At 38.3% G+C, this 26,516-nt stretch overlaps 1 protein-coding gene across 7 annotated transcripts in view; it reads left to right on the top strand.

The window, feature by feature from the left end:
- lama2 (laminin, alpha 2) overlaps positions 1–26,516 on the top strand; it is a 138,586-nt gene that overhangs the window by 109,636 nt on the left and 2,434 nt on the right. For 3 of the 7 annotated variants that reach the window (XM_026319504.2, XM_026319503.2, XM_026319499.2), the window contains 29 exons: positions 631–733; positions 1,073–1,189; positions 1,688–1,870; positions 2,235–2,240; positions 2,934–3,088; positions 3,258–3,401; positions 5,495–5,628; positions 6,411–6,570; positions 6,659–6,783; positions 7,122–7,284; positions 7,914–8,058; positions 8,187–8,325; positions 8,438–8,449; positions 8,919–9,039; positions 9,920–10,075; positions 10,526–10,579; positions 14,928–15,079; positions 15,188–15,364; positions 16,808–16,997; positions 18,600–18,686; positions 21,865–21,977; positions 22,709–22,802; positions 23,328–23,423; positions 24,013–24,093; positions 24,970–25,047; positions 25,244–25,322; positions 25,474–25,605; positions 25,774–25,904; positions 26,238–26,457. In XM_026319504.2, coding sequence (XP_026175289.1) covers positions 631–733; positions 1,073–1,189; positions 1,688–1,870; positions 2,235–2,240; positions 2,934–3,088; positions 3,258–3,401; positions 5,495–5,628; positions 6,411–6,570; positions 6,659–6,783; positions 7,122–7,284; positions 7,914–8,058; positions 8,187–8,325; positions 8,438–8,449; positions 8,919–9,039; positions 9,920–10,075; positions 10,526–10,579; positions 14,928–15,079; positions 15,188–15,364; positions 16,808–16,997; positions 18,600–18,686; positions 21,865–21,977; positions 22,709–22,802; positions 23,328–23,423; positions 24,013–24,093; positions 24,970–25,047; positions 25,244–25,322; positions 25,474–25,605; positions 25,774–25,904; positions 26,238–26,457 — 3,547 coding nt within the window. The remainder of the gene's footprint in view (positions 1–630; positions 734–1,072; positions 1,190–1,687; positions 1,871–2,234; positions 2,241–2,933; positions 3,089–3,257; positions 3,402–5,494; positions 5,629–6,410; positions 6,571–6,658; positions 6,784–7,121; positions 7,285–7,913; positions 8,059–8,186; positions 8,326–8,437; positions 8,450–8,918; positions 9,040–9,919; positions 10,076–10,525; positions 10,580–14,927; positions 15,080–15,187; positions 15,365–16,807; positions 16,998–18,599; positions 18,687–21,864; positions 21,978–22,708; positions 22,803–23,327; positions 23,424–24,012; positions 24,094–24,969; positions 25,048–25,243; positions 25,323–25,473; positions 25,606–25,773; positions 25,905–26,237; positions 26,458–26,516) is intronic. The other 4 variants (XM_026319501.2, XM_026319506.1, XM_026319505.1 and 1 more) reach the window with 2 other exon arrangements.

Below are 26,516 nucleotides of genomic sequence, written 5' to 3'. Positions count from 1 at the left end.
TCCATTAGTCATGACTGAGAGATCAAAGCTCTTCTGTCCCTTTTTTCCCAAACTCTTTCATGATCATGACCACACACGCTTGAAATCTCCTTTTCCCTTCCTCATATCTACTTTTTTTTCCCTTTAATTTGAATAACAAAATTATACATTTTTTGCATTCTTTACTTCCTGTTTTTGTCTCAAACAGCTTTTCCATTCTTTTTCTTTTTGACTTGGTAACAATTCTATTTTTTGGTTTTCTTTATTTATATTTTTGTGTTTGCAAATTCATTTGTCTTTTTCAGAAAAAAAAAAAATCTTTTCCTCTCTATTCATGACCTTCATTTGCATTTTTGCATCTGGGTGTCTTTAATTTTCTTTGGCACAAAAAATTTAAAGGGCAGATGTAGACAGAACTAAAACACAGCAAAAGGGGGTCAAAGAAAGAAAAAAAAAAAGAAGGGGCTGAAGGAATGTGAGAAGCTAAGCAATACAGAGTGGTCATGCTGTTATCTTACAGAGAGGTAGGATGGAGATTACAAAACTTTGTGTGTGTCACAAAACCTATTTTTTAAATTAATGCATGACATTAAAATTTTTGATAAAAGCATTTGAAGTCACAGATCTTGCACCATTGCTCTCTGTGTTTAGGCTTTAGGTCCAGAGGTCCCAATGAAGGAAGCAGCTCAAGGTGCCCTTCAGGAGAGTCTCCAACTGCTGAACCAATCGAAACATCTGCAAAATAATGTCAAAGGTATCATGAATGTGGTATATACACAAAATATATTGCATACAGAATTTGCTGTATATTGTATTAAACAGACAGTGTAAGAATATAAATAGGTTGCTAGTTGTTTTACAAGGAGTAGTAGTTTATATTATGTTAATATATTAAAAAAAACATCACAGTCTAAACAATTGCTGGGTTTTATTCATCTGAAACAGTTTGTTCTACTATCAGTGTCACTCTTGATCTGCCTCTCTATGCCTTATTTTGTCATTCTTCCCCATTAGGGAGGTGAGGGATGTAATTGTATTACTAGGCAGGCTTGGCTTCAAATCAAATCATCATCATCATTTACTCTGTGTGTAGAGAATGCAGATAGTGTGGCCAGACTGAAGGGCAGAGTTAAAGAAGGGAGAGACAAAACCAAAGACCTGCTCAAAACCGTCAATGGAACCATAGCAACGCTCAATGCTATCCCCAATGGTATGACTGCATGAATACACAGTGTATGTTTGTGTATGTACATGGGAAAGAGATAAAGTGAAAGTGGATCAATATCAGCGTGCAGCTAGAGGTCAGTTGCTCTGGTAAACTCAAGTTGACACATGTCAATACTCTCAGATACACAGACACAGAAATGCACTGCGTGATAACATGGTTGTTGAACCAAAGTGATGCACATGGTTGCTTTTAGATCAACACACAGAAAAAGTTAAATGTAGCTTCTACAGTTTGTCAATGGATGAGACCCAGAGGTTAAACGTGTTAAAGTCATGCTCAACACTCTAGATATAATATCAAATATTAGACACAGTCAGGCCGTACATACTGTAGCACCAAAGCATTGTACAGATATTTTGATTAAAGAATATCAAAACATATCACCATGCACATTTAATGGTCCAGGCGCATAATAATACAGTACCACTAATATTTGTATAGAATTTGTCTAACTTTGTTTCTGTTGTTTTGCTTTGACAGACACAGCAGCTAAGTTAGCAGCCACAAAGGCTGTTGCAGCTGGTGCTAATGCCACAGCCACAGATGTCCTCGAGCGTCTTGGGGATTTGAATTTGAGACTCCGGGGTCTAAAGAGGAATTACAGTGAACTGGAGGCCAATGTAAAAGCAGCTAATCAGATGATCCAGGACCCGGACAAAAACAGTAAAGTCTTTCACTTTGGCTAGTTAAGTACTGACATAGTAATAAAACACAGGTTACTCGCTGAGAGTTTCTGTCAGTAAGAATGAAAAATTGAGCTCTCATAGTTTAACTATAGTTTAGTCAGTTATTTCCTCTTGACGTTTTTGTCATTATTAAAATCTAATTGTTTAACTTGTTCTATAAAGCATTTACCAGTTGAAAAAAGAAATATTACATCATACCATATCCATACTTTTTAAGTGTTTATTTTCAGAATGAGGCAAAACTTTAGTTATTTTCCCAGAGCCACCTAAGTTAGTAAATTCTAATTACTTCAACACAAACCTCATATTTGTTTCTCTCTTTCTCTTTTCAATCCCCACAGCCATCTGTATGTATATTTCACTTATCTCAGTATAAGTACTATTTACTATAAGTGGTGCACCAATATACTGTTGTGATTACCAAGTAATGTTGAAAGTACTACTAATACACATTTCCTCCCATTTAAAGGCTTTGCTGTATAACATACTTTATGAAGCAGGAACTTGAATAGTATTAAACAAAATCATGTTAATGTGTTGAAGGGTTAAGTTAACTTTGTCAATACGATCTGATTTCAACAATGTTATTGGAGCACCACTCATACATTTTATGACCATCGTTAATATCTATATAATAAGCAGCAATTGCTCTTAATTCCTCTGTTCTGCTCGGCTCTGCTCTGCTAGAGCATGAGAGTTCTGCACACTGCAAAGCATGGACCTTTTTTCTGTTTTAATTTGTTCTTAACTTTCAAGCCTTTACGGTATATAATAAAAAATAAAGTAGAAAAGGTTCTCTTTGAATGCTGAGCTACACTGATTGTTTGGCTCTCATTGGCTTTCCTCGCTCCTTCTCTATATTTCTCCTCCTTTGAATGATATCAGCGATTTCCTCAGCTGCTACGATTTGTCGTTCTTTTTCTGCACTCTGTACATGCTGCTCACCACACTCTCAGCTATACTATGCTGTTTTCATCTCAGGGGTAACGATGGTGCTGGTATTGGTTTGCATCACTACTGTGCTTTGTTTATTCCCTCAGTCCATGCTGCAGGATGTAAAGTGAAGGATTTAGAGGATGAAGCTGATAGGCTGTTGGAGAAGCTACAGCCAATCAAAAAGCTGCAGGACAATTTGAGGCGAAACATCTCACAAATCAAGGAGCTAATCAACCAAGCCAGGAAACAAGCTAACTCAGTAAGTTGTCAGCACACCATCATGTCTGATCATGTTTAAGGAGAATTTATTGTAACTGTGTCACACCACCATTCATGTCCAATATTTTTGTTTATCGTGTGTTAAAAGCTTTAATTCAAATGTCTTTATTTGAAAAGTTTAATTTCTTTTTTTCTCTCTCCATTTTCAGATTAAAGTGTCAGTGTCATCAGGTGGCGACTGTCTCCGTAGTTATCGCCCTGATATCAGAAAGGGGAGGTATAACACCATCATCCTCCATGTTAAAACCACCACACCTGATAACTTGCTCTTCTACCTGGGATCAGCAAAATATGTAAGTATAAGGTTTACTTCCTTACTGAGTATACAGCACAGAATAGTACACAAGTTTTGTGCTCTTACAGTGAAATATACTATACTGTCCGCAGTTACATGTTGATATTCAGTCCTATGTTTATACTCATCATGGACACTGTATGTGTAACACTGACAAAACACCAAGACACAAAAAAAAAACCTCACATACATTACAATGACTTTTAATTCTTCATTCTCCTTAAATGAAACAGTTATACTGTATGACTAAACCATAACCTTAGAAAACCTCAAACCATCCACTTTAGAACTCACTAATATAAGTCATGTAAAATCATGGAAGGAGAGACCAAAAGGTATGACTCTAAATTGTTTTTCAAACCCATGTGCAGCTTTTGTATTTGAACACTCAATTAATTAATAAATCTTTATCGCTCAAGGACAAATGCTCAAATGTATTAGGAATGAGTTGCTGGATATTGTTTAGCATCTGTCATACATACACAAATGAAAATTTAATTGTACATAGAGAAACTAACACTTGCGTTCTTTTCTTAAACCACACACAGCCATGTGCACATACCCCCAGAGTACTTTGTCTAATCTGACAATAAATACTTCTTGACACATACTCACTTACACTCCTCTAAACACTGCACATTGCTGTTATAGACACTGATAATCCCAGTGTGCATATGTGTATGCATATACTAGGTGTGTCCTAACGAGCAGGAGCAATTAACAAGTTTATGTTGTTATCTGCTTTACCCTGATTTCCCCTGAGAAATCGCTGCTTTGCTTCATTTGAGTAGGAAGTCTTGAACGTGGATGGGTGTGTTTTTTTTGTCGGCAATACTCTCCAATAGCAGTCATTATGAATAGTAATGCTGTGCACGTGTGTGCATCTCTAACATTTCACTAATAGTGTGTAATGCTAGTTGAATAATAACGATGCTGCCCTGTGATGTGTGCTAATGAATAATCGCCATTACCCTTGAGACTTGAAAGATAAGTGTATGTACTTATGCGCATTTGTGTGGTTGTCATTTCTGTCTTCAAATGTGACTCCTTATAATCTCTAATTGTACATAATGCTATATGAATAATAATGCTGTGTTAGTGTGTACTTCTGTGACAACATCCAAAGGAGAGCATATGCTTAAAATGCTCCGTTTTTTTTTTTTTTGGTTATACATAAATAATAAGATCATTAATCAAAATACACCAGATTTCTGTGAAAATCCACATACAGAGGCAGATGGAGAAAACTTCTTCCTTGTACCCTTAATAGACCAGAGCTGGGTGTAAAATTACTTCTGTTCATTTTTTTCCCTACATGATAAATATTCAATAAGGTTTTGGACACTTATTAATCATTATCATTTTTGAATCACCACCAGCAGTGTTTCACAGTTTTTGTGTTTTCTTGTGTTTCCGCCTCATGAGCAAAGCACAAGTATTGCTTTATGCAATTTTCAGCAAAAAATAGTGTAAATCCTGTGGGAACAACATCTTTCTTTGCAGTATTCCCATAATTTAAAAACTATGGCTCATAGTGTATGTTTCTTTTTGTCCCATCACGTTTAAAGTTTTACAGATTTTACACATGTAAGATCAAATACTTTAAAAGCTCGACCATTACCGTTTAGTAAGGACACCTCACCCTCTGCTGTGATTTTGATCATGCTTTTGTAATCTGCCCCCTGTGAGTCACCCAACTTTATGGCAGCACAACGCTAAATTTGTGGAGTACCCATTTAATAAAAAGCCCCCACGGAAAAACTCACCACAAGCGTAATGGATATACAGTTGGCCATGAGGGATCCATTATATTGCCTCAATTACATGTCTAACTAAATGTAATCTATGTTAAAATTAGATTGTGTATGGGATACAATAAAACTTACTCTAAATAATATGAACAGACTGGCTTTATTACTGCATCTTAATTTATCTGTCACTCACTTGTCTCGTTTTTTCCTCCAGTTAAAATTCAGTTCCTTTACTTTGTTTACATGAGTTATCACAAGCGATATAATAACAACAACAATGTGCTATTCCAGAGACATTTTATGTGCAGCATATTCAGCATGTGCCTTCTGTGTTTCTCAGGTTGATTTCCTGGCCTTGGAGATGCGGAAGGGGAAGGTGAATTTCCTTTGGGATGTGGGTTCAGGTGTTGGGCGGGTCGAATATCCCCATCACACCATCCATGATGGTTACTGGCACAGAATAGAGGCATCTCGGTAAGAAGTTTATAATAGTCTGATCTTAAATTTCAGCTTTGAAAATCAGGAATGCTGTGAAGCGTAAAGAGCACACTCGATTTATATATATTATATTCAGACCTACACAAAGTACATATGCATGCCCAAACATAACTTTTTTGTGTTTTCTTCATTTTGTATGCATTACTTTTACTATTAAGATACTATTTAGTTACGTGTTCTATTCCTTACCCTCACTATAACCTAATGCAACACAAAAAATGCCACAGGACATCATTTCATTCATGCTGCTGACGAAAAAAATGTTGTGTCACCAGGGAAATCAAGAGTTTACAGCCTTGTCAGCCTGTGGCACATCATTACATAGATGCAGTGTAACCTAGCAGATCCAGTTTTGTGGATGCACACTAAGGCGGAAGTGATGCTACATACAGATCATCCAACATCAGATGTCCCACCTGCACCATGCACTTCCATCTGATAGATTTCCCAAACGTGTTTTTCGTGAAACTGTAGACAGTCTTAAAAATGTTCCCCTACACAATGCAGAACTACTGTTCCTGCACTGACAGCAAACTCTAAAGTAGGAGATTAATTTCATTGTACAGCTCAGAGGTTCCACTGCTACAAGCAGGTTCCACATTGTGTTTGTATCATTCATCTTTAGCACAGAGAATTCGTAATAATTGATTTCAAGTGGCTTCAATAGCTTCAGTTGGTGTAAATGTCTTACAGGAAATACAGACTGGGAAATAAAATAACTTCAAACCCTCTTTGCTGCTTTTACCTTCTGTCTCCAGTAATGGGTTGAATGGTACCATATCCGTATATCCTATGGAAGGTTCTATGGCTGGTATGATGCCTATACCGGCCAGTGCCACCTCGCCCACAGCCTATACCATCTTGGACGTTGATCAGAATGCCTACCTGTTTGTAGGAGGAATATTTGGCAATGTCAAGGTATCTGTCTGACTGTGTATAGCAACATCAAGAATCTGTCTGGGTTGGTGTTCTTTTTGTTGTTATTTTTTTTACCTCTATCTTTTAGAAAGCCGATGCTGTAAGAACAACAACATTCACAGGCTGCATGGGAGAGACCTTCTTGGATGGTAAACCTATTGGACTGTGGAACTATAGAGAGAGACAGGGAGACTGTAAAGGATGTGTTGTCAGGTATACAAACACGTTTTTATGATTTTCATAAATTCACATGTTTAGATATCATTTTTCAGCTTGTTTTCTGTCATGATTATGCATCATACCTTTTTCTATAACCACTGGAACTTGCAGGTGTTTACTAAATACAACTTAGATTATAAACCATTATTTCAGTGATTTTTCCTTTGGGTATTTGTGGCTCTTTTAATATTCAAGAGGCAAATTCATCATCTTTCCTACTTTGCATTTTATTTTAAGTGACATTTCCAACTCAGTTGACAGTTAGATGAGAAACACAGCATTATTAAAATGGACTATCTCTTGCCTGTGATTTATTTATTTATTTTTTGTAGCCCCCAGCGCCCAGATGGTGAGGGAACAGTCCAGCTGGATGGTGAAGGCTACGCTGCAGTGGGGCGACCCACAAGGTGGAATCCCAACATTTCCACCATCACCTTCAAATTCCGTACTTTCTCCTCTGACGCTCTGCTCATGTACTTCGCCACTGAAGATATGGTATGAAGACAAAGTGTGAAGTTGACCCAAAGGTGTAAATATTAGGGTTGCCATCAAGATAGATACTTTAGCTTTATAAATACTTACATTTAGAAATAGTCACATTTTCTAACACCAAGAACACCAAACAAAAATTGTGATAATCTATGTAAGGAATTGTATCACCATGTCCGTGAAGATTCATGTCCAAGTGAATTTATCTACTTGTTTCTACATCTACTTGTATCTACATATTCCACTACTCATCCAAGTAGCTTCATCAGTCTAAAGGAAAGCTGGTATGGAACCTCAAATTTATCCTTCAGGTTGGTTTCACTCCAGCCCTAGCCCAAATAGGCTACTTAAGGTTGTTATATGCCACCATATACAGCTCATAATTTATGTATTCTATACTGATCCTACTTCTTTACTGCTTCACTCAATCTTTTGAAATGAATGTCCTGTTATCATGAGAAATCTTATAACTCTAAATCAGTGGTTGGCATATGGAATGAGTTTAGAAAATTCAGCCTAATGAGACCTCAACATTAAAACACTGAAATCCGGGAGATTTTTCAACTTGCTGCTTAAAAATATAGTTTTAAATATCAGCGTCTCGCAGCATCTTCTCCTGTTGTTTTTCTCTGTAGAAGGACTTTATGTCACTGGAGCTGTCAGAGGGTAAGGTGAAGGTGAACTTTGACCTTGGGTCAGGAATTGGCAGTGGCATATCCACTAGCCGCCACAATGATGGACACTGGAAATCCCTAATCATGTCACGTAATAAGAAACAAGGTACACACAACATCATAAGCAACACTGAATTGGTGAGATACCTTTGTGATGTTAGAGGTGGAGAGACAACACATACAGTCTACATCTGCCTGTTCTGATGTTTCTTTGTCTCCTCTACTGTATAAAAGCCACTGTGGCCATAGTGGACATTGACAGTGGTGCTGAGGAGAAGATAGTGGCCACCTCTCAGGGTTCAGCTACTGGTTTAAACCTCAAGGAAAACCAAAAAATCTATTTTGGAGGGCTGCCGACTATTGGAAACTACAGGTACACATTAGCTACTGTAATACTGACATACTGACTAGTTTAAATGGGTCATTTGTTGAAACTGTGTGTGTGAAGTATGCTAATGTTCTAATGTCATGTTTTGTCTTAACAGCATGAGAGCCAGGTAAATAAATGAATCAATAAATGTCATAATTAGACACACTGTATAGTGAGATTCACTTGCTTACACCCTAACTCACTGAAAACAATTACAAAGGTGCTAATTACACTGCTAATAACATGTTCAGTGTGATCACAGCCCAAGATTATCTGATGATGGATTTGTCCTTCTTTCTTGAATAATAATGCAAAACCAACGAAGCCTGGCATTGTATAGGTAAATTCTGCTGATTAAATGGTAATTATAGGAAGTCCAAATCAGTTGGTATGGATAATATGGACAAATGCAGTATTCAGATTATTTTTGTTGCTGATGTCCGGACATCACTGCTTTTGGGCACATGATGCAATAGCTTCACTGCTGCAGTAATTCAGCGACATTGTATAATGCTACACTGCTAAGAGACAGGAATATCTATGGATTTTTTTCAATATCTTTATACATACTCTTTACTAAAATTATTTTAACACAGGTCAGAGGTTACTCTCAAGCGGTATGCAGGCTGTTTTCGGGAGATTGAAGTCTCCAGAACACCATATAATCTCCTCAGCAGCTCAGATTATACCGGTGTCACTAAAGGATGTAATGTAGAGGTAAGATATACACACATGCACATAGAGTATTGTATATTTCAGATTATGATATATATATAAAGGTATGGAGTTAGTAGTACATATCACAATTTAATTCTAAGGTGGAAAATTAGCATAATATGCAGTAAATAATTTTTAAAAGGTCTATATACTGAAAGATCTATTTTTCATTAATTGTCCTTCATTCATTTTTTTTACATAGCTTTATTCAAGAAATAGGTGACAGAAAGGTCAGAAAGACAAGGATAAGTTCAAACTTGTTCTTTTGACTTTTTTCCATTTTCCCCTTATAAATATTGTATTAATCAGTACAATCAAAGAAAAATGTGCTGTGTGTATACATGCACACATTTCTATCATTTTCTTTTGTAATTTATTGTTTTACACAAACGTGTACCTTGTATGGCTTTTGAATTTTCTACACCATACAAGGTATTAACTATGATTTCTATACACGTGGACCATTCATGCATACAAATACATAACCATGCTCACAGACTGTACAAAAGCAGTAATGAAAAAGCCCAGAAATGAGGCTGTGTGGAGTGAAGGTCTTTCTGTTTTTTTGAAGGTCTTTACTCTTCTGTGTGTGTGTGTGTGTGTGTGTGTGCGTGCGTGCGTGTGTGTGTGTGTGTGTGTGTGTATTTTCACTTTGCAGTCACAGTCAATGTAGTAAGAAGTGGATTACGCCACATCTGAAAAGTTTTTTTAAAACAGCATGCTCCTAATAGTTGTTACTGTTATGACTCTCCACAGCTTTCACTCCTCAACTTGCCTTTTTGATTTTCATCTGAATGTCTTCTGTGACTTATCAACATATTAATTCATGTTGTATTATAAAACACATCGAAAGTCCAACTATTTCACCTGTGTCTTACAGAACCTGTACACAGTTAGTTTCTTTAAGCCAGGATACATGGAGCTGGGTGGACTGTCGCTGGGGACTGACACAGAGATCAGTCTGTCATTCAGCACTCTTGCAGACACTGGGACTATACTGCTGGCAGTAGGAGGAGTTTCACCAAGCAGCAAGCAGGTTTGGTTTCATCTATTTTGTGTTTAAGCTTTTATTTACTTAGTAATTCTAAGTAGGTTCAACTAGAGTAGTGGGTTAAAATTTAAGCCCAACACTGTTGGAGGTTTCTTAGAAAGAACTCTGTCCATTGTTTTGCTTTTGTGTGGTCAGGTGCAGTATATTTCACTATACACTCAAAGACTGCCTGGGTTACACTAATTAACTAATTAAAATGAACTGTAAACCATTAAAATAACAAATCAGTCAAGGGGGAAAAAAATCATAGGTTTTGTTTACTACTTCAATCCTGCTGTACATAGTAACAAATTAGGCTCACGTTAAAACTTTGAAACCCCAACTCAGTTTTTCCTAGAATGATATTTTTCTAAGAAATGATTAGGGAACTAGGTGATGCTGAAAATAAAATAGCATTCATTGATTTTTCTCACGTTTTGGAAATTTTACCACCAGGCCCAGAACACAAATCTCGTGAGCTCCAAGAGGAGACGCCGACAGTCAGGAGAGGTGGGTTCGACATACTCCGGATGTACACAACATGCTGTCCTGTTTTCATAAGTGCATGTTAATTAGATTTGCATTGGTTGGAAACTGGGCTAACTGGATTGTCTTTTATCCAAAATGCACATGCTCAAACAAACACCTGTTTACAGGCACACAAAGACACTTAGACATTGGGACTTTTGATCAGTCTTATAGATGTTGTTTTACAGTAGCTTTTAGCTGACTACACAAGCACACACACATGCACAAGCACCTTTTCTCTAAGTGAATGAAGTTTCCATGAGTGCAAATTAATGAGATATGTGTTTGTTGGCAACTGGGTTGATTAGATTGTCTTATGGATAAAAGCACAAGTGCTCTCACTGTCTCTCTCACACACACGCACACACGCACACACTCACACTCGAAATCCCTGTTCTAATAGTACCCTCTCACATCCTAATCACTGATAAACAAATTCATTAGTTTATCTCTGCTGGAAACACGCAAGCACTTGTTGTATAAGTAGTGTGTTTACACATGCATTCGTATTTGCATTCATATGTATATCTATGTGCTTTAGCATTTCACATGAATACAAATATAAAAGTGTATGTGCATGTGTGCATGACTGTGTGTTTGTGTGTGTATGTGTGTGAGAGAGAGAAGGGTTACCACTGGCTTATCCATCATCACTGGTTGTTGGGCGCATAAATCTATTTTTACTAACTGTGCTGGCAGGCAGGGTGTGTGTGTGTGTATGTGTGTGTGAAGAAAGGTTAAGCGAGGTTAAAGACACCATCAACTCAACTTGGCCCTGACTAATGGATGTTTCAGAAAGGGACAGAGATGCAGGAAGAGAGAAGGGGACAAGAGACAAAGGATGGAAGGATAAAATAGAGAGATTTAGAGGTGAAAGGAAGGACAGAGGAGAAAGAGGAGAGCTGAAAAGGAGAGAGGGTGGAAATGAAAAGGGGCAAGTTGATAGTATACAGAGAGGAGAGAATGACAGAAGAGAGATGAAAAGAAAAGGAGGAAGAGAGCTTGGAGTGGAATAAGGGAAGCTGAGATGAAAGAATATAGTGAAAAAATGGAGTGCAGGGGAGGGAGGACAGAAGAAGTGTCTGGCTTGACCATTCACAAAATTTAAGGTATTCACCACATGGTAACTTTCCTGACCCAGAAGCAGCACTGAGTAGGTTTGAGTTTGAGTTTGAATTCCCATACCACCAGAAAAGAAGCTGAGGTTCTCTTTCACTAGGGATTGAAAAAATAGAAAAATAAAAAGAATTAACATAGCACTAAAATTTCATTTAATCAACAATACTTTATTGATGAGAGCTAGGAACTTATAACTCTTAGTAGAAGTTAAGAAAAATATATATTAGTTTTATTGAATATTTGACAATTAACTGCTCTATCCTATAATGAAATTTGACTATTTCAAATTAATGTTGCAATTGAATCAGATTACATACAGAAACTACAGTATCCAAGACTATAGCTTCCCATAATACTGAGTAGTCAATGGCTAACTGTTGATTTACCATTTTATTTTTGTTAAATGATTATTTAGCTTTTAAAATATGAAAATTAAATCGGTTGGAAAAATCCCAGTTTTTGAGACCCCAAATTCAGATTGTTCTGTTTGACTGATTTCTCACATATTGGTTTACATCAAACAAAACATAAGTGGTTATACTTAGTTTACCAGCCGTACCAAACTGCCTCTGTCCACTATGTTATAATTAATTAGCAATTATAAAACAATGTGTGTACTGTATATAAAATAAGGTTTGTTAGCTTTAAGGTGTGCTGTAACAAAATATTTTTAATTGGGCATTAAATTGGTTCTTAAGTATTAGAGAGTGACCTCTCACTGGTTATCTGCAGTCAGCACCCTGCACCACCCAGGCTGCTTTATCTGCTGGTTTCAGTTTAGCACTGATTTTAGCCTGCTTTACTTTTCCAGTCTGAGTCCAGGCACAGAGAATCCAAAGCCAAAATGTAATCATACAGAGCAGCAAAGTAGAGGAGGTGTGTGCGTTTGTATGTGTGTGTGTGTGTGCGTGAGTGTGTGTACTTCTATCTTTGTGAGGACATTCTGGCCAGTCCTCACTCTTTCAGACTCTTGTTTCAGGGGTAACACTTGGTTTTATTGTTAAGGTTAGAATTAGTTTTAGGGCTGGGGCATCTATTTGTGATGATTAATGTTAAAGTGCTAGGGAATGTGTTATGTCAGTGAGTATCCTAACAGAGATAGAAGTGTAAGTGTATGTGTGAATGTACTACATAGTGCATAGTTTAATTTTCATGTGAATGTGATTTAGCACCCGTAAAGGTGTTTTCATGCATGTTAGCTACACAGTCTGTTGCATATTTGCTTTCCCTGTTGTCTGCATGTGTGTCTGTGTGTGTCTGTGGTATCTTTAATTTAGTGTATACATTTATGTGTACAATTGAGTTCATCTGTCATAGTCTGGCTTTGTCTGTGTGTAACATATGTGCACACGTGTGCACATCTGTGCACCTGTGTGCGTGCTTACGTGCGTGCGCTCGTGCAAGATGGCACAGTGAGAGGCATGTTGTAGCTACATCTCAGTTCAATTTGTCCCCGACCTCAAATTGAAATTCCATTTTCAGGTGGTAAATTGTCTCCCACTTCGCCCTCTGGCACACAGTGAATTAAAATTCAAATTAGCCTGACCCTGCACCACTGCTCTCTAGCACCTCTCTGTCTGTCTCTTTCTCTCTCTCTTCCCATCTCTACCTCACTCACTGTTTTGCTCTCTGCCCCCTCATCTCTTCCTCCTATTATCCTCTTTTCTCTGTTCCTCTCATCTCTTGTTATCCTTTCCTCCCTGCTCTGCTCTCCTCTCCTACCTTTCTCATTTCCCCCAAATTTTCCTCTATATACCCCCACATCTCCCATACTCTCACCCCCTTAGTCCTTTGCCTTTACTCTCCTGTTTAATCCCCAGTCTCTCCGTCCTCCTGCTTGTCTTTTCTACTCCCCTCACTTCTTATCTGTTTTCTCCTCATGTCCCGTCTTTCTCATGTCATACTCAGAGAATTAGAACATGAATGTGAAGAATGAGCCAAGTTGGCCATTGGGTTTTTATTGTATGTTATGGGACAAGGAAAACAAGACAGTGGTGACACCAGCAATGTTGTCTGGTTTAGAGACAGTGGCACTGAGAAAAAGACAGGAGGCAGAGCTGGAGGTAGCAGAGCTGAAGATGTTGAGGTTCTCTCTGGGAGTGACGAGGATGGATAGGATCAGGAATGAGGACATCAGAGGGACAGCTCATGTTAGATGGTTTGGAGAAAAAGCCAGGGAAGCCAGATTGAGATGGTTTGGACATGTTCAGAGGAGGGACAGTGAATACATTGGTAAAAGGATGCTGAGGTTAGAGCTGCCAGGAAGGAGGCCTAGAGGAAGACCAAAGAGGAGGTTCTTGGATGTAGTGAAGGAGGACATGAGGATAGTTGGTGTGGGTGAGGAGGATACAGAGGATAGGGTTAAATGGAGGCAGATGATTCGGGAGCAGCCGAAAGGAGGAGAAGATGATGATGGGACAAGGAAACACTTTTGATGATAGCAAACACTGAAGAATTAAGTCTTTTCTTTATCTGATGCATGTAGCAGCAACTACAAACAACTACCCATGTCAACCTCACTTTATTTGAAACACTTGGCTGCAGATGTTTTGAAATATTTATTGTTATGATAAATGGACCTTTTCATGAGACAGCTGTTGGTTTTGGCCCATACTTTCTATTTCCAGATATTTATTCCACAGGTGGAAGCTGTGGAGAAAGAATGATTTGTCAAACTACTGTCTACAAGAGCAAGAGTGAACATTTATATGCAGCTCATTCAGTAATTAATTGTGCAGCCTTGTGACATGTTTTGTGTTTTATGTGTAATCGTTTTACACTGTAACTAGCTGTTTCTGCTGCTTACCTTGGCCTAGAGCCTTTTGAAAAGAGTGTTTTAATCTCAGGGTTTCTAAAGGTTACATTTCATAAAGCACACCCCTGCTCAGTGCAAGTGGTTGTATTAACTTCTGCTGAACATCAAAATCTTTTCTGGAATGCCTTCATTTCATTTCATTTTATTTATTTCAGTTTCCTGTGTTGAGTACTATGTTATACTATAGTAATATACTTGCAACCTTGTGAATCACTCAGGCTATTTAGGTGCTGTATGGAGCATGTATGTATAATACTGGCTCATACATAGTGAAATTCAAATCCGTCTAGCTGAACCTTTCTTTCTCCATTTCATGGCTTATTGTCTGCTCTATGTCTCAATAGTTTAAAAGTGTAGATTTTCTCAGCTAATACGATTTATGTCCAAATCCTGCAGCCCTACCTCTCGGTCATGTTGAACAAAGGCTCTCTTGAGGTCGTGCTGTTTACTGGCAGCCACAGTCCACGACGCGTCATCAGACGGCCTGAGCAAGGCATACTGTATGATGGGAGGGAGCACTCGCTGCGCATAGAGAGGTTACCTGGCAGGTTGGTGTGTGTGGGTGTGGAGTTCTGTATTTTCTGTCACTGTTGTCACTGTACTCAATAATCCATTTAATACTGTTTGTGTGTTTGTCTGTGTGTGCTTCGTACTAGATCCTTTGCAGTTCAGGTGGATGAGGAGGCCAAGAGGGAGGCCACACTTCCCAATGACCAGCCAATTAACTTGCAGCGTCTCTTCCTTGGTGGTATTCCTGCAGAAGTGGAGCAAATATCCAACAGAGCCAATGTCCCATTCCAGGGATGTATATGGAACCTCATGGTCAACGCTATGTATGAAAAACTTTGTCAATCTCCTTAGTCAAATATGTATGGAAACAGACAGTAGTGTGGTCTTAGAGCAGTGTGCTGAGTTTATGTTATGGTGGCATAATCTTGCTTTTGTCCTTTCAAAGAAAGTTTTCCTTTTCATTTAATCACTGATGTTCCCTTTTCTCCTCTACGTCTTTACACTTTTTGTTGCTGGATCACATCCTAAGCTAAATTTTAGCAATTGTCTTACAATAGTGACTTTCATTAGTTAACTCTAACTCTACTAGCAGTGTGAATCTATTTTTGCCTTCATCAACAGTAGCAGCTTTTAATTTGGGATTTTTCTCACCCCTGGTTTCTACCACGCTAAACACTGACACAGACAAAACTGACCAATTAAATTCAGTTTTCTTTGTAGTATATTAACAATGTTGACCATAAAGCTACTCTATCAGTACTCAAACAGCTTCAGCTTGCTGTCCTAATGAGCATCTTATAATGTTTATCTGGCAGTAGATGACAAGCCTAATTTTGACCTCCTGCACTGTTGAGTTAAAGTATAGATAATATGATTGCAGGAGGTCATGATGATGGTGTTGATGATGATGACAACAATAAAGCCAGGGTCTCTTTCTGTCTGAACAGCAGTAATAGAGCTGTCCACCATCATAAACATACTCATAACTCAAATTACACCCCTCTCTCATCTTTGTGTGTTTATGTTTGTGTCTATCGCTCACCTCATTTCACCCCTTTCATCCTGGCACTCTGAAGCTGTAACTTCTACTTAATATAGGCCTATCTATCTGTCAGTGGCTTTTACTTTAGCAGGTCTCTATGTATTTGATTTGGTTGATTACTTGAGAATCCTATCTTGATTAAACCTTATTTTTTATTATACATTATTATTTTAATTAGTCTGAGATTGTTCTCATTATATGCCATGTCACTTATGTCACACGATCATACTTTAGTAACAGAAACCTTGTTAGTGGACTGTGACACCTGATCACCCGGAGTTGCAAAAAAAAAAAAATTTGAGTAAAAAGGAGAAAATAGGAAAATAACCAACAGGACAAATGAGTCTGGCTCGAAGATATAAACACCAATAGTGGGTATATACAGTATATTGCTAGTACAGTGACTAATAGATACCAGCTGTTCTGTAAGCACACTGGCTTTTTGCAGGAACAACACAAACTGCAAAGTACAGTAGTAATATTTTTGCTACTGAAGCATGGGCAAAAGTTGAGAAATACCTGTAGTACACTATAAAAAGAGAGTGGTATTGATCTTCTCAGCTAGCTCTTTGAAAGACAATGAAGCGTGAGCAAGAAGCCAGAAATGTCAGACTGTTTTTTCAGGTTCACTTTTCTGTTAGAATATGAGCTGATTTGGCTGTTGCTTTCTCCATCAGCTCAAACATCTACTAATTATAAATTTAACTGCCCATCTTTTTCTCAGTCTCTCAGATTTCTCCCAGCCAGTGTCTTTTGAGAATGCTGAAATCGGCCAGTGCCCCAACCTCGCCCCACCACCACCTCTGCCTCCTCTGCCAGAAGAGGAGGAGCCTGAGAAAGAAAAGGAAGAGTCCAAGCCACTCAGTCCTCCACTGACTCCAGCCCCTGTTACACCATCCCCAGGGCTTCCTGCTGTAAGTGGGAACACACATGAAGTTATACTACTGAACATTTTGCAAAACCTTCACCATCAACATTTTACAACAATTATATTGAGATATATATTAATAGTGTATGTATAATTTTCTATGACGGTCTGGTTTGCTGTAACACAATTCGCATTGTTTTTTTAAGGCAGCCTCTTTTAATTCACTGGCACGTGCAGAAACAAGTTGACACAGAAAAGCACCAATATGCACAAGACAGATATAGAGAAACACTCATCATATATGTGTATCACATACACAAACACACACCAATTTCTCTCTGATGAAATGCAGCCATGGCCTTGCTGTGTTAGCTTAGCGCTTCATCACACAGCAGTTGTACAGCCCATTAACTCTTCTTTATAGTCCCTTTAGCCTTGAGCCACTAAACTCCACCTCTGGCAGCCTGTCATACAGTGCAGGGCTGCTGCACTATGCTAGGCTAACTGTGCATGCCTTTTATGCTTCATAAGCCCACAGGAGCCAAAACACTCTCAGCTAACACTGAGCCACTATGTTAAGAAGCTGGTCAGCAGTGAGTCATTGATATCATCCCCTTAGCCCTGGGATAGGCAAGATTTATTTCATAGATTTTTATATATTATAGTGTCTTACAACAGTCATATGTTATTGGTTACCCAGTTTCCTACTAAACTGTACCTCTAAAAACACAGTGATCAAGACACACAGAGCCAAAGGGCTATGCCAGCTTGAATTGTACAACAGTGAGAAGTTATACTTCTTTTCATCCACATCCATATATTTCACAGCCTGAGCACTACGTTATTTTTATTCATGTTTAATTTGTCATCAACATCACAGTTTGCAGATTACAGAGAAGCAGAGTCACTTCCAGGTAGTCTTCAGTTTCTCTGGCCTCAAAGTGCATGTTTCTATAGAGTGTCTTTTTTTATCTTTATGTAAGGCTAAAATATGAAAGGCAGCTTTTCTGAGGATATTCTAAGCAACTTCGAAAACAGTTATACAATTTACTCTTTGCATTTTCAAAAAAATATTGGTTCAGCTTTTTATTTGTTGGAATGTTCACTATTTTTTTGCAGAATTTGACAAGTAGGTTACTACATAATACATTGTCATTGGCACACCTCAATGTAAAAATCTTGAATATGGGAAAACGTTGCATTAGTGACTTCATTTTTTAAGACTATAGTGCTTTTTTACTTCTGATTGATGGTTTCATGGCATCGCCTTCTAATTAGCTTTCATAGTCACTCTAGAATCCAACATTAAAGTATAGCATAGGGTAGAGTTTCAGCTTCTTTTTACAAAACTAGAAATAGGCTCTGACTCATGCTTCTCTACATGTAACAAAATCTGTCATGTTCAGAGTCGTAACAATGGAGGAGAGCCTTTTTTTTTTTTTTTTTTTAATCAAATACTGTTCAGTGTAGGGAGTGAAAGTTTTTCCATTACTTCATTAACCTCTGACTTTTCATCTTCTTGACGTCATTGCCTGCCTGTAGCTGAATTGGAGAGAGATGTGTGCTTGCTGTAAACACTGTCAACCATTCTGGCTCTGTTGCTGCCATTAATCTCCTTCCTTCCCACTCCCTGACTGCTGACCTGCAGGAGGCCACGCCCCCTGCACCACCAGCTACAACATCTACTACTGCTGCTGCCCCGCCCACTGCTAAACAGGAACCCAGTGTTGACTTGGTATACAGTATATACACACACATACATACGCACATTGTGTTACAGTCGGTTTCACGAACAACCAACCTCTATCAAACTTTATCTGTCTCTATTTACCTCATGTCTTACAGCGGTCTATCTAAAACATTAGAATTTAAACTGTAATAATTGAATTACTGGCCACTTGAAACCAAAACAAGCTGTAAACACAACATTGACATATTTAAAGGCTTTTAAGTTGATCAGCCACCAGCTTATTTAAACATCTAGGAGATATTAACATGAGCATTCATTTGGAACTATGTTACTATAGTCATCCTCCATCTCAGTCTGTTTTTGTCAACTCCAGGGGAAAATATATGGTAACTAAATGCTCCACTATGTTAGCTAGTTGTTAATTTTGTCTGGCATTTGGTGCTGGACACATGAGCTTTTAAAGCCTTTTATGTTGAATCAGCCACATGCTTTTGAGATGATGATGATGAGCATGAACAAAAACTGTAATACTCTAGGGCTATGAGCTTAAAGATGTTAAAACTGTAGCGTGAAGATGAAGAGAAGAAGTGGGTGACAATTCTCAGTGGATTTGTCAGTATGAGTGACATCTTTCATATAAAAGTAATTATTTGATCCACTGCTAATATTAAAATACTGACTATAGCAGCTTTAGGGGACCAGTCCTAATTAAAGCAGAGTTTCTCATTATAACAGTTTCCAAATATGTTAATCACATGCACAGAGCAATCACCACTGACCAGCTCTGCTTGAGCAGCTGGGGTTAAGTGCTATAATGTATGACTGCTGTACAGCTTGTATTACTCATTTTCATTAAAGAAAAGCTTGGGCATATTACAATTGAATACAATTGTACATATCAGTGAATTTGCGTTTAAAGCTTGTTACTACCGGAGGCCAAGAGAGTAGCTTCTATAAAACAGGTAGAGAATGAACATCTTAAGTCTCAATAGTTGTGACAACTCTAACTACAGACATACACACACACTTGTCTTGACTTATACACACACACTTTTACAAAATCCTGACTAAATTACTTCAGATTCTATTGCTGTGACCTCCAACCAAAGACTAGCCAGTCTGAATGGATTCTCCCATTGTTAGCTTAATGGAAAGATGCAGAAGGGATGAAAGAAAGGGAGGGAAAAAGGCGGAGGATAAAGAATAGATGACTGAGGGAAGAGAGAAAAGGTGCATCCATGAAGGAAGAGGAAGAAAGAGAAGGACAGTCTTTCTGAACTAAGCAGTGCTTGCCTTTTGTTGGCTTAATGGAAAGATGGAGGAGAGGAAGCAGGAGAAGAATGAAAGGAGCGGGAAGGAAAGAGCTTCTGAGCAAGTGACGTCTCCCTTTTGTTGGATAGGAAGAGAATGAGAGAGGAAAAAGAGGGAGGTTGAGGAGGAGCTGATATGAGGACAGAATGCGATAAGAGGTGAGTGTCAGCTGTAACAAAGCAAGGTCACATTGTGGGGAATGTCTTCACTCGAAGAGAGTAGAGGAGATTAAGACACACAGAGTCTCAATTCTGTCTCACACTTGTGCTGAAGGTATGGCAAAGCAGATTTGTTACTTAATATGTGATACTAGACATTCAGAAAAAGATGAGAAGGCCCGGACACATGATAGAACGGGTTGGATGGAAGGAAACATACAGGAAGAGGAGGACAGTTAAAGTGTAGGGACTGGTGGGAGAGAAGGTGAAGACAGGCTGAGATAAACAGAGGTACTCCTGGTAACAGAAGATATGGTGAACGGGAGCAGCGGATGTAAGAAAAATGAAGCAAGGAAAAAGGGAAGGACTGAGAGCTTTTCCTTCAGGTGAAGATAGAATAGATAGGGCAGAAAGGACAGAGGAAAAGAGATAAGAGCCATGATGAGGAGTGGGCAGTAAGTGAAGGGAAAAAGAATGGAGAAAAGATAACAGAAGAGGAAAATAAGGAAGGATAAAAGGAGGGGAGGGGAAGCAGCAAGGTGTAAAAGGTCAGAAAAAGAGAAGATGGGTTAGAGGGAGAACATTAAGCTAGAGTGGTTCAAGTAGGGGAAGAAAAGATTGGGAGTGGGAATCTAGAACAGCTGAAGAAAATAAAAAAGTGAAGAAAGAAAAAGGAAAGGTTGGAAGAGCAGGAAAGACAGGAGAGTGGGAGTAGAAAGAAAACAATAGTAAGTAGAGGAAAAATAGTGAAGGATAGGAAAGGAACAGTTGGGGTAGAGGAACGGAGAAGAAAATAGACAACAGAAGACAAAAGAACAAGGGGATGAAGAATCAGTATTTGAGATAATAAAAGATGGATAAGATAGAACATGAAGGAAGAATGCAGAGGAGTTAATATCAGAGGGAAATGACAGGAAGAGAGGATATGTGACGAAGTACGATGAATGAGTATATGAGAATAAAGGAAAAGTAGAAACAGATGGGAGGAAAGGAGGAAGACATTGAGAGAAAGACTTGAACAAGAAGGAAATATGGGGAAGCAGTAAAGCACAGGCAAGTGGAAGAGAACAAATCTGGCTGTAGAGTGGGAGGCATAGGATAGCCTTACATGTATTACAATACTGACACCTTGTGTCCAATGGCTGAACTGCTCTCTGAGTAGAGGGGTGGCAGTAATAGTATTATTTACCCTACAGAAAGTAAAAGCTTATACAAGCAGAAATCAACATGTCACTGATACTTGGTTCAGATGGAACAAAATATAGGCAGAATTAATAAGAATCAAATAGCTTTAATTTTCTAGCACTGTCAATAAAATACACCATGAATTGAGGTAATAAACCAATGAAATATCACTACAGTTTTAATAAGCTGTATGCTATCATTTGTTGGGACCATGTGAATTATTCAGCATGTTAATCTGCACTCGAGTTTGGCAAGATTGATTTCATGCAGTTAAAATGTTTTTAATACACTACATACTGTAGTATGGTCTATGCATAGAATAGGATTTTTTTTTTTTTTTTCAGGGCTCACTTACAGATGTAAATTCATTTCATTGTCTGTGGCTTCAAAGATTCCTTTTAAAACTTTTTGTTTACCCTCAATAAAAGGCTGTTTGATGACACACTGTGACCAACCAACACTTCAGGTCCCTATAGGTCAAAAGCAGCAGACCTATTAGCTTGATTGACATGTGCTCTGCCCAGGTGTTGAGGATTCTGTTTAACTAACATGTTTTGTCTGATCTCCAGGATTCATGTGCGTCAGCTGTGGCCCCAGCAACAGTGGAGGAGGCCTATCAGTTTGGACTGACCAGGAACAGCCATATGCGCTTTGCCTTTGATGACACCAAAGTCAGAGAGAGGTTTGTATTCCTAATAAATTATTATTTTACTTTATTTTAATACCTGTCAGTAACAGAACATGCTTCTCAAGAAAACATCCCCATTGTAGTAGAATAATAAAGTTCATCTAAATGGGAAAAAAACCATAAAATATAGAAATCTTTACTGTATGTACAGCAGTATAGTGATCTGATGTATTCAGATCAAAAGCATAAAAAATATAAACATAAAACATAATCTAAGTGAAAGTATAGTAAAGAATTCGTATAACAAAAAAAAAACTTTTGATGTTTCTACCAACGCAGGTGTACACCAGGTCAAAGTCCAGGGCTGCATTTTTTTACTGAATAAGAAATGACTGTGTTAAAATGAACATGAATATAATGCTGAGTGGACCAACACTGGAAAATAAATGGTAGCAACAAAAATAACAAAATGATGGAAAATTGATCAAATACATTTAGTCATCCATATAGTCTGTGGGTATAGTCTGTGGGTAAGCTTTGTGTATATGTGTTACAGTTACATGTAAAATACTTTAATACAGAAGTAATTGTACCCATTGGTAAGAAAATTTTCATTGTTTTTAAGTAATTTCTGCTAATGTTTATTTGCTGTTAGATAAGGTATTTTAATAAAACCCCCCCCCCCAAAAAAAACAGCATAAAGATGTATTTTATATTGTGTCCGAACTGATTTTGTGCATTTGTTTTCTTGGTGTAATCAATTACATTGTGTGTTTGTGTCTCAGGCTAATACTGGAATTTGAGCTGAGAACACAGGAGGAATCTGGCCTCATTCTCTACATGGCAAGAATAAACCACGCCGACTTTGTGTCCATTCAGGTACCTGCTTACCTGTCGGTCTGTAGGCTTTTCTTTACACTGATGAGCATCTAGTGGTTGGGCCCTTGCCCATGGGACCCTGAGTTGTAGGAAAGGAATGACTCTGCTTAACCTGCTGCCACTACAGCCTAACTCATAAAATATCAGAGAAGGCAGAAAATGGATGGGTGAATAGATGGTTCCTGCTCTTTCTCTAGAGAAATATGTTGGGACATTCTATGCCAGTGACAGATTTACAGTAAAAACTTGAATCTGTTCAACAGCTCCCTCCTCCTCCTTTTCTTCCTGTGCAATTAGATCCCATGACTCACATAGGAATCTGCATTTGAGTTAATAATACTTTATCACGAAGCAGAATAACGTGCAGACATACAATACATTGTTTTTTTCCATTGATGTTGGTCTTCCTGCCAACATGTACAGATACTGTAGAGAGGCTGAATTTGTTTGTAGTCTGTTTCACCGTGGTCGTAACATTCAGCAACCTGTCATCCTCATGTCATCCCCTTCTCTCTCTTCATGCAGATCAAAGACGGGCAGGTTTGTCTGGGCTATGATCTGGGTCATGGGAACACATCTGGCTGTGTCCCCTTCTCCATCAACGATGGGAACTGGCACACGGTAATTTACTTCAATTCACCATTCAATACAGTGTTATACTTGTGAGGACAACTACATGCAGCAGTTTATTACCCAGAGCAACAGATACACACTCATTTACTACCAAATAAGCTTTAATTCTATAATTTGAGTTAGTATAAAATAATAAATGCCCTTTTCCAAAGAATTAAGCATTCTGAGAAATACATGAACTTACAGCAAAAAAACTAATTTGTCTACTCACTTAGTTTTAGTTTTTCTCCCTTCATTTTTCTAATTATCAGTTATGAATATCACATTAGGTTTGTAATGCTTAATGTTTTGTGCTTTTTATCTGTTGCCCTTTTATATTAGATTTAAAGCTTCTCTTGCTAGGTACATGATTTTCACTCATGATTTTGTCACAGCTTCAATGTTTTTGCAACCTTGACAACATCATTTGTTACATCAGTGCTAAATCATCATTTCAAGATTTCTGGCAGCACATGTGAAGGCATCATTTGTTCTGCCTTCACATCCAACACAACATATTGTATGATGGTCTTCTTTCTTTATCACTCTTTCTGTATGCTTTTCATTGTGCATCTCTCTTATCTTCCTGTCTTCTCAGATCCGTGTGACTCGTACTAAGCAGAGAGGTTTTCTTTCAGTTGACGGGAGATTCAGTAAACCAATGACCAGTCCTAAGAAGGTACATTCACCAGGTTTAGTTTTTTTTTTTTTTTTAATAATTGTATCTGTTTCTACATTTTCACATGACATTTTCTATAAAACTGCACATAATAGCTGTGGCAACTCCCTAAGACCTTCAAGATGTTCACTGAAGGTGTTATAGACTTTAAAATGTAAAATAATGTCAAACTTTAATTATTGTATTACTTGAAATAGTACGTACAAAAATTCCTATTTTTGCGGTGTGATCTGTCTGCATCAGTAGGGAATGAAAAGGAGAGAAAAATCCAGCCAATCAAATTTTTTCTCCACTGTCACTATATGGTTGTGTAACTCTGAGGCCTTCAGAATTTAAACTGATGGCTCCTGTCATACAAATGAAGACAGTAATTAAGATGGGTAAACTACACAACCAGTCAGCTTTTAGCAGGCAATTAGTGGGCTTCTTCTGTATTCTTGAGTGGTGTGCATAGATAGTTGCCTCACGACGTTTCACCAGCCGCAATATTGCCTTGGCCGTTATGACCAGTTCAAATAGTAGGAAACACCAGACTTTTGTGCTGCTTCTGGATGTTCTAATCACAGAAATTCTAAAACTGAGCAACAGGGAGTAAGACATTAGCTTACAGTATGTTACTGTTAGGAACGTGTTGAATTTTGTTTAGTCAGTCAGTCTTAAGATAACATAAAGTGACTGTTGATATTAAGTTAAGCTAACTATCAGGTGAATTAAAATGCTTTGTATGTTTGTATAAAAGTAGACATCAGTAACATGCTGTAAATTATATCTATCAATCAGCTGTGTGATGGAACCTGAAAGTGTGTTAAACAGTTTCATGGCATGCGAGCAAGTGTGTGAATGGATTTTTATGTTGTGTTAATGTCTTTTTACCAGGCTGACCTGCTGGATGTGGTGGGAATGCTATATGTTGGTGGATTACCACAAAACTACACTACTAAGAGGATAGGACCGGTAAGAAAACACACGCGCATATTAAAACAAACATTTTTAAAAGTATTAAATGTTGTTTTTGTTTGGTAGTTCAGCTCAACTAATTCACTGCAACAGTCATCTGAGAATTATTGTCCTCCAACTTTAACTTTTCTCACTCATGTTTTGAAATGTTTGTCTTAGATTGAACCAAATTTTCTCTTCCAACTGTTCTCAGATCCTCTACAGTATCAATGGATGCATCCGTGGCCTTAAAATGGTGGGAGGTCCTGTGAGCCCTAAGGCCCCTGCTGCAAGTAATGGTTTTGTATTGAACGTGTCACGTTAGTGTACACACATGGTACTGTCAATAATAGGGCGATTATTTTTCATTCAGGTTGTTCTTTTATTCAGTGAAAGGTATTTTGTTTGCTGTGGCCAACTGATTTAACCCCCGTCTTTGCCTAGGTCGCTCTGAGGCTGCCAATGAGGACTTTAAACTGAACATGGCAACGCCCACTGCCAGTCACATGATAGGAAGATGCTTTGTTGCTACTGAGACAGGAACCTATTTTGATGGCACTGGCTTCCTGAAAGCAGGTAAGATCACACCCAGACCAGTCACTGGCATGCTGTAGGTTTTCTGTAAAATTTGAAAAGCAAGTTAGGACATTTTACATGATGATGTTAAACCTTGTCGTTCAGGATGAAAGCACAGTGAATAATACAACTAATGATCTCTCTTTGCATCTCTACCCCTTTATCCAGTCTCTTCCTACAGAGTGGGTCTAGAGTTGTCAATAACACTAGAGTTCAGAACCACCAGGACCAATGGAGTTCTTTTGACCATCAGCAACCAAGCCAACAGCGGACTGGGACTCGAGATTGTTCAGGGGAAGGTACCTACTGAATGATTATTTCTTTGGGGAAATACATTCGTTAGCACAAAGACTGCAAATGGGAAAACTGCTAGTTTGGTTTTGTGCAACAGCTTGTTTCACTTTAACACCTAGTGATTAATATATATAATAGTTTGACCCATATAAAATCATATATGTAAAAATGACAATTCAGTGTTCAGTTATCGTTAGTTTAGGCTGTTTCCCCGTTTTAATTGGTGCTAAGCTACCTGGCCGTAGCCTTAAAGTTAAAGGACAGATTATGGTGGTATTAGTCTTTTGTATACATACACACACACCTGTGTTCTTTACTGATGCTTCCCCTCCCATTAGCTGCTCTTCCATGTTAACAATGGAGCTGGACAAATCACAGCCATGCACACGCCTGAAGGTGAGGGCTTCTGTGATGGCCAGTGGCACTCTGTCACTGCCCACAAAATACGCCACAGGGTGGAGCTGGTGGTGGACGGCAAGCAGAGCCAAGCAGAGAGTCCTTTTGTACGCTCCAACGTATGTGACACCAATGACCCCATCTACGTTGGAGGATATCCTGGTATGACTGCCTTCTTACACACATTCCTAAAATAATACTCAACCATAAATAAACTACAT

Source organism: Mastacembelus armatus, chromosome 24 (assembly GCF_900324485.2).
Source record: "Mastacembelus armatus chromosome 24, fMasArm1.2, whole genome shotgun sequence".
NCBI classification, from domain to species: Eukaryota; Metazoa; Chordata; class Actinopteri; order Synbranchiformes; family Mastacembelidae; genus Mastacembelus; species Mastacembelus armatus.
This window is presented reverse-complemented; position numbering and strand designations above follow the sequence as displayed.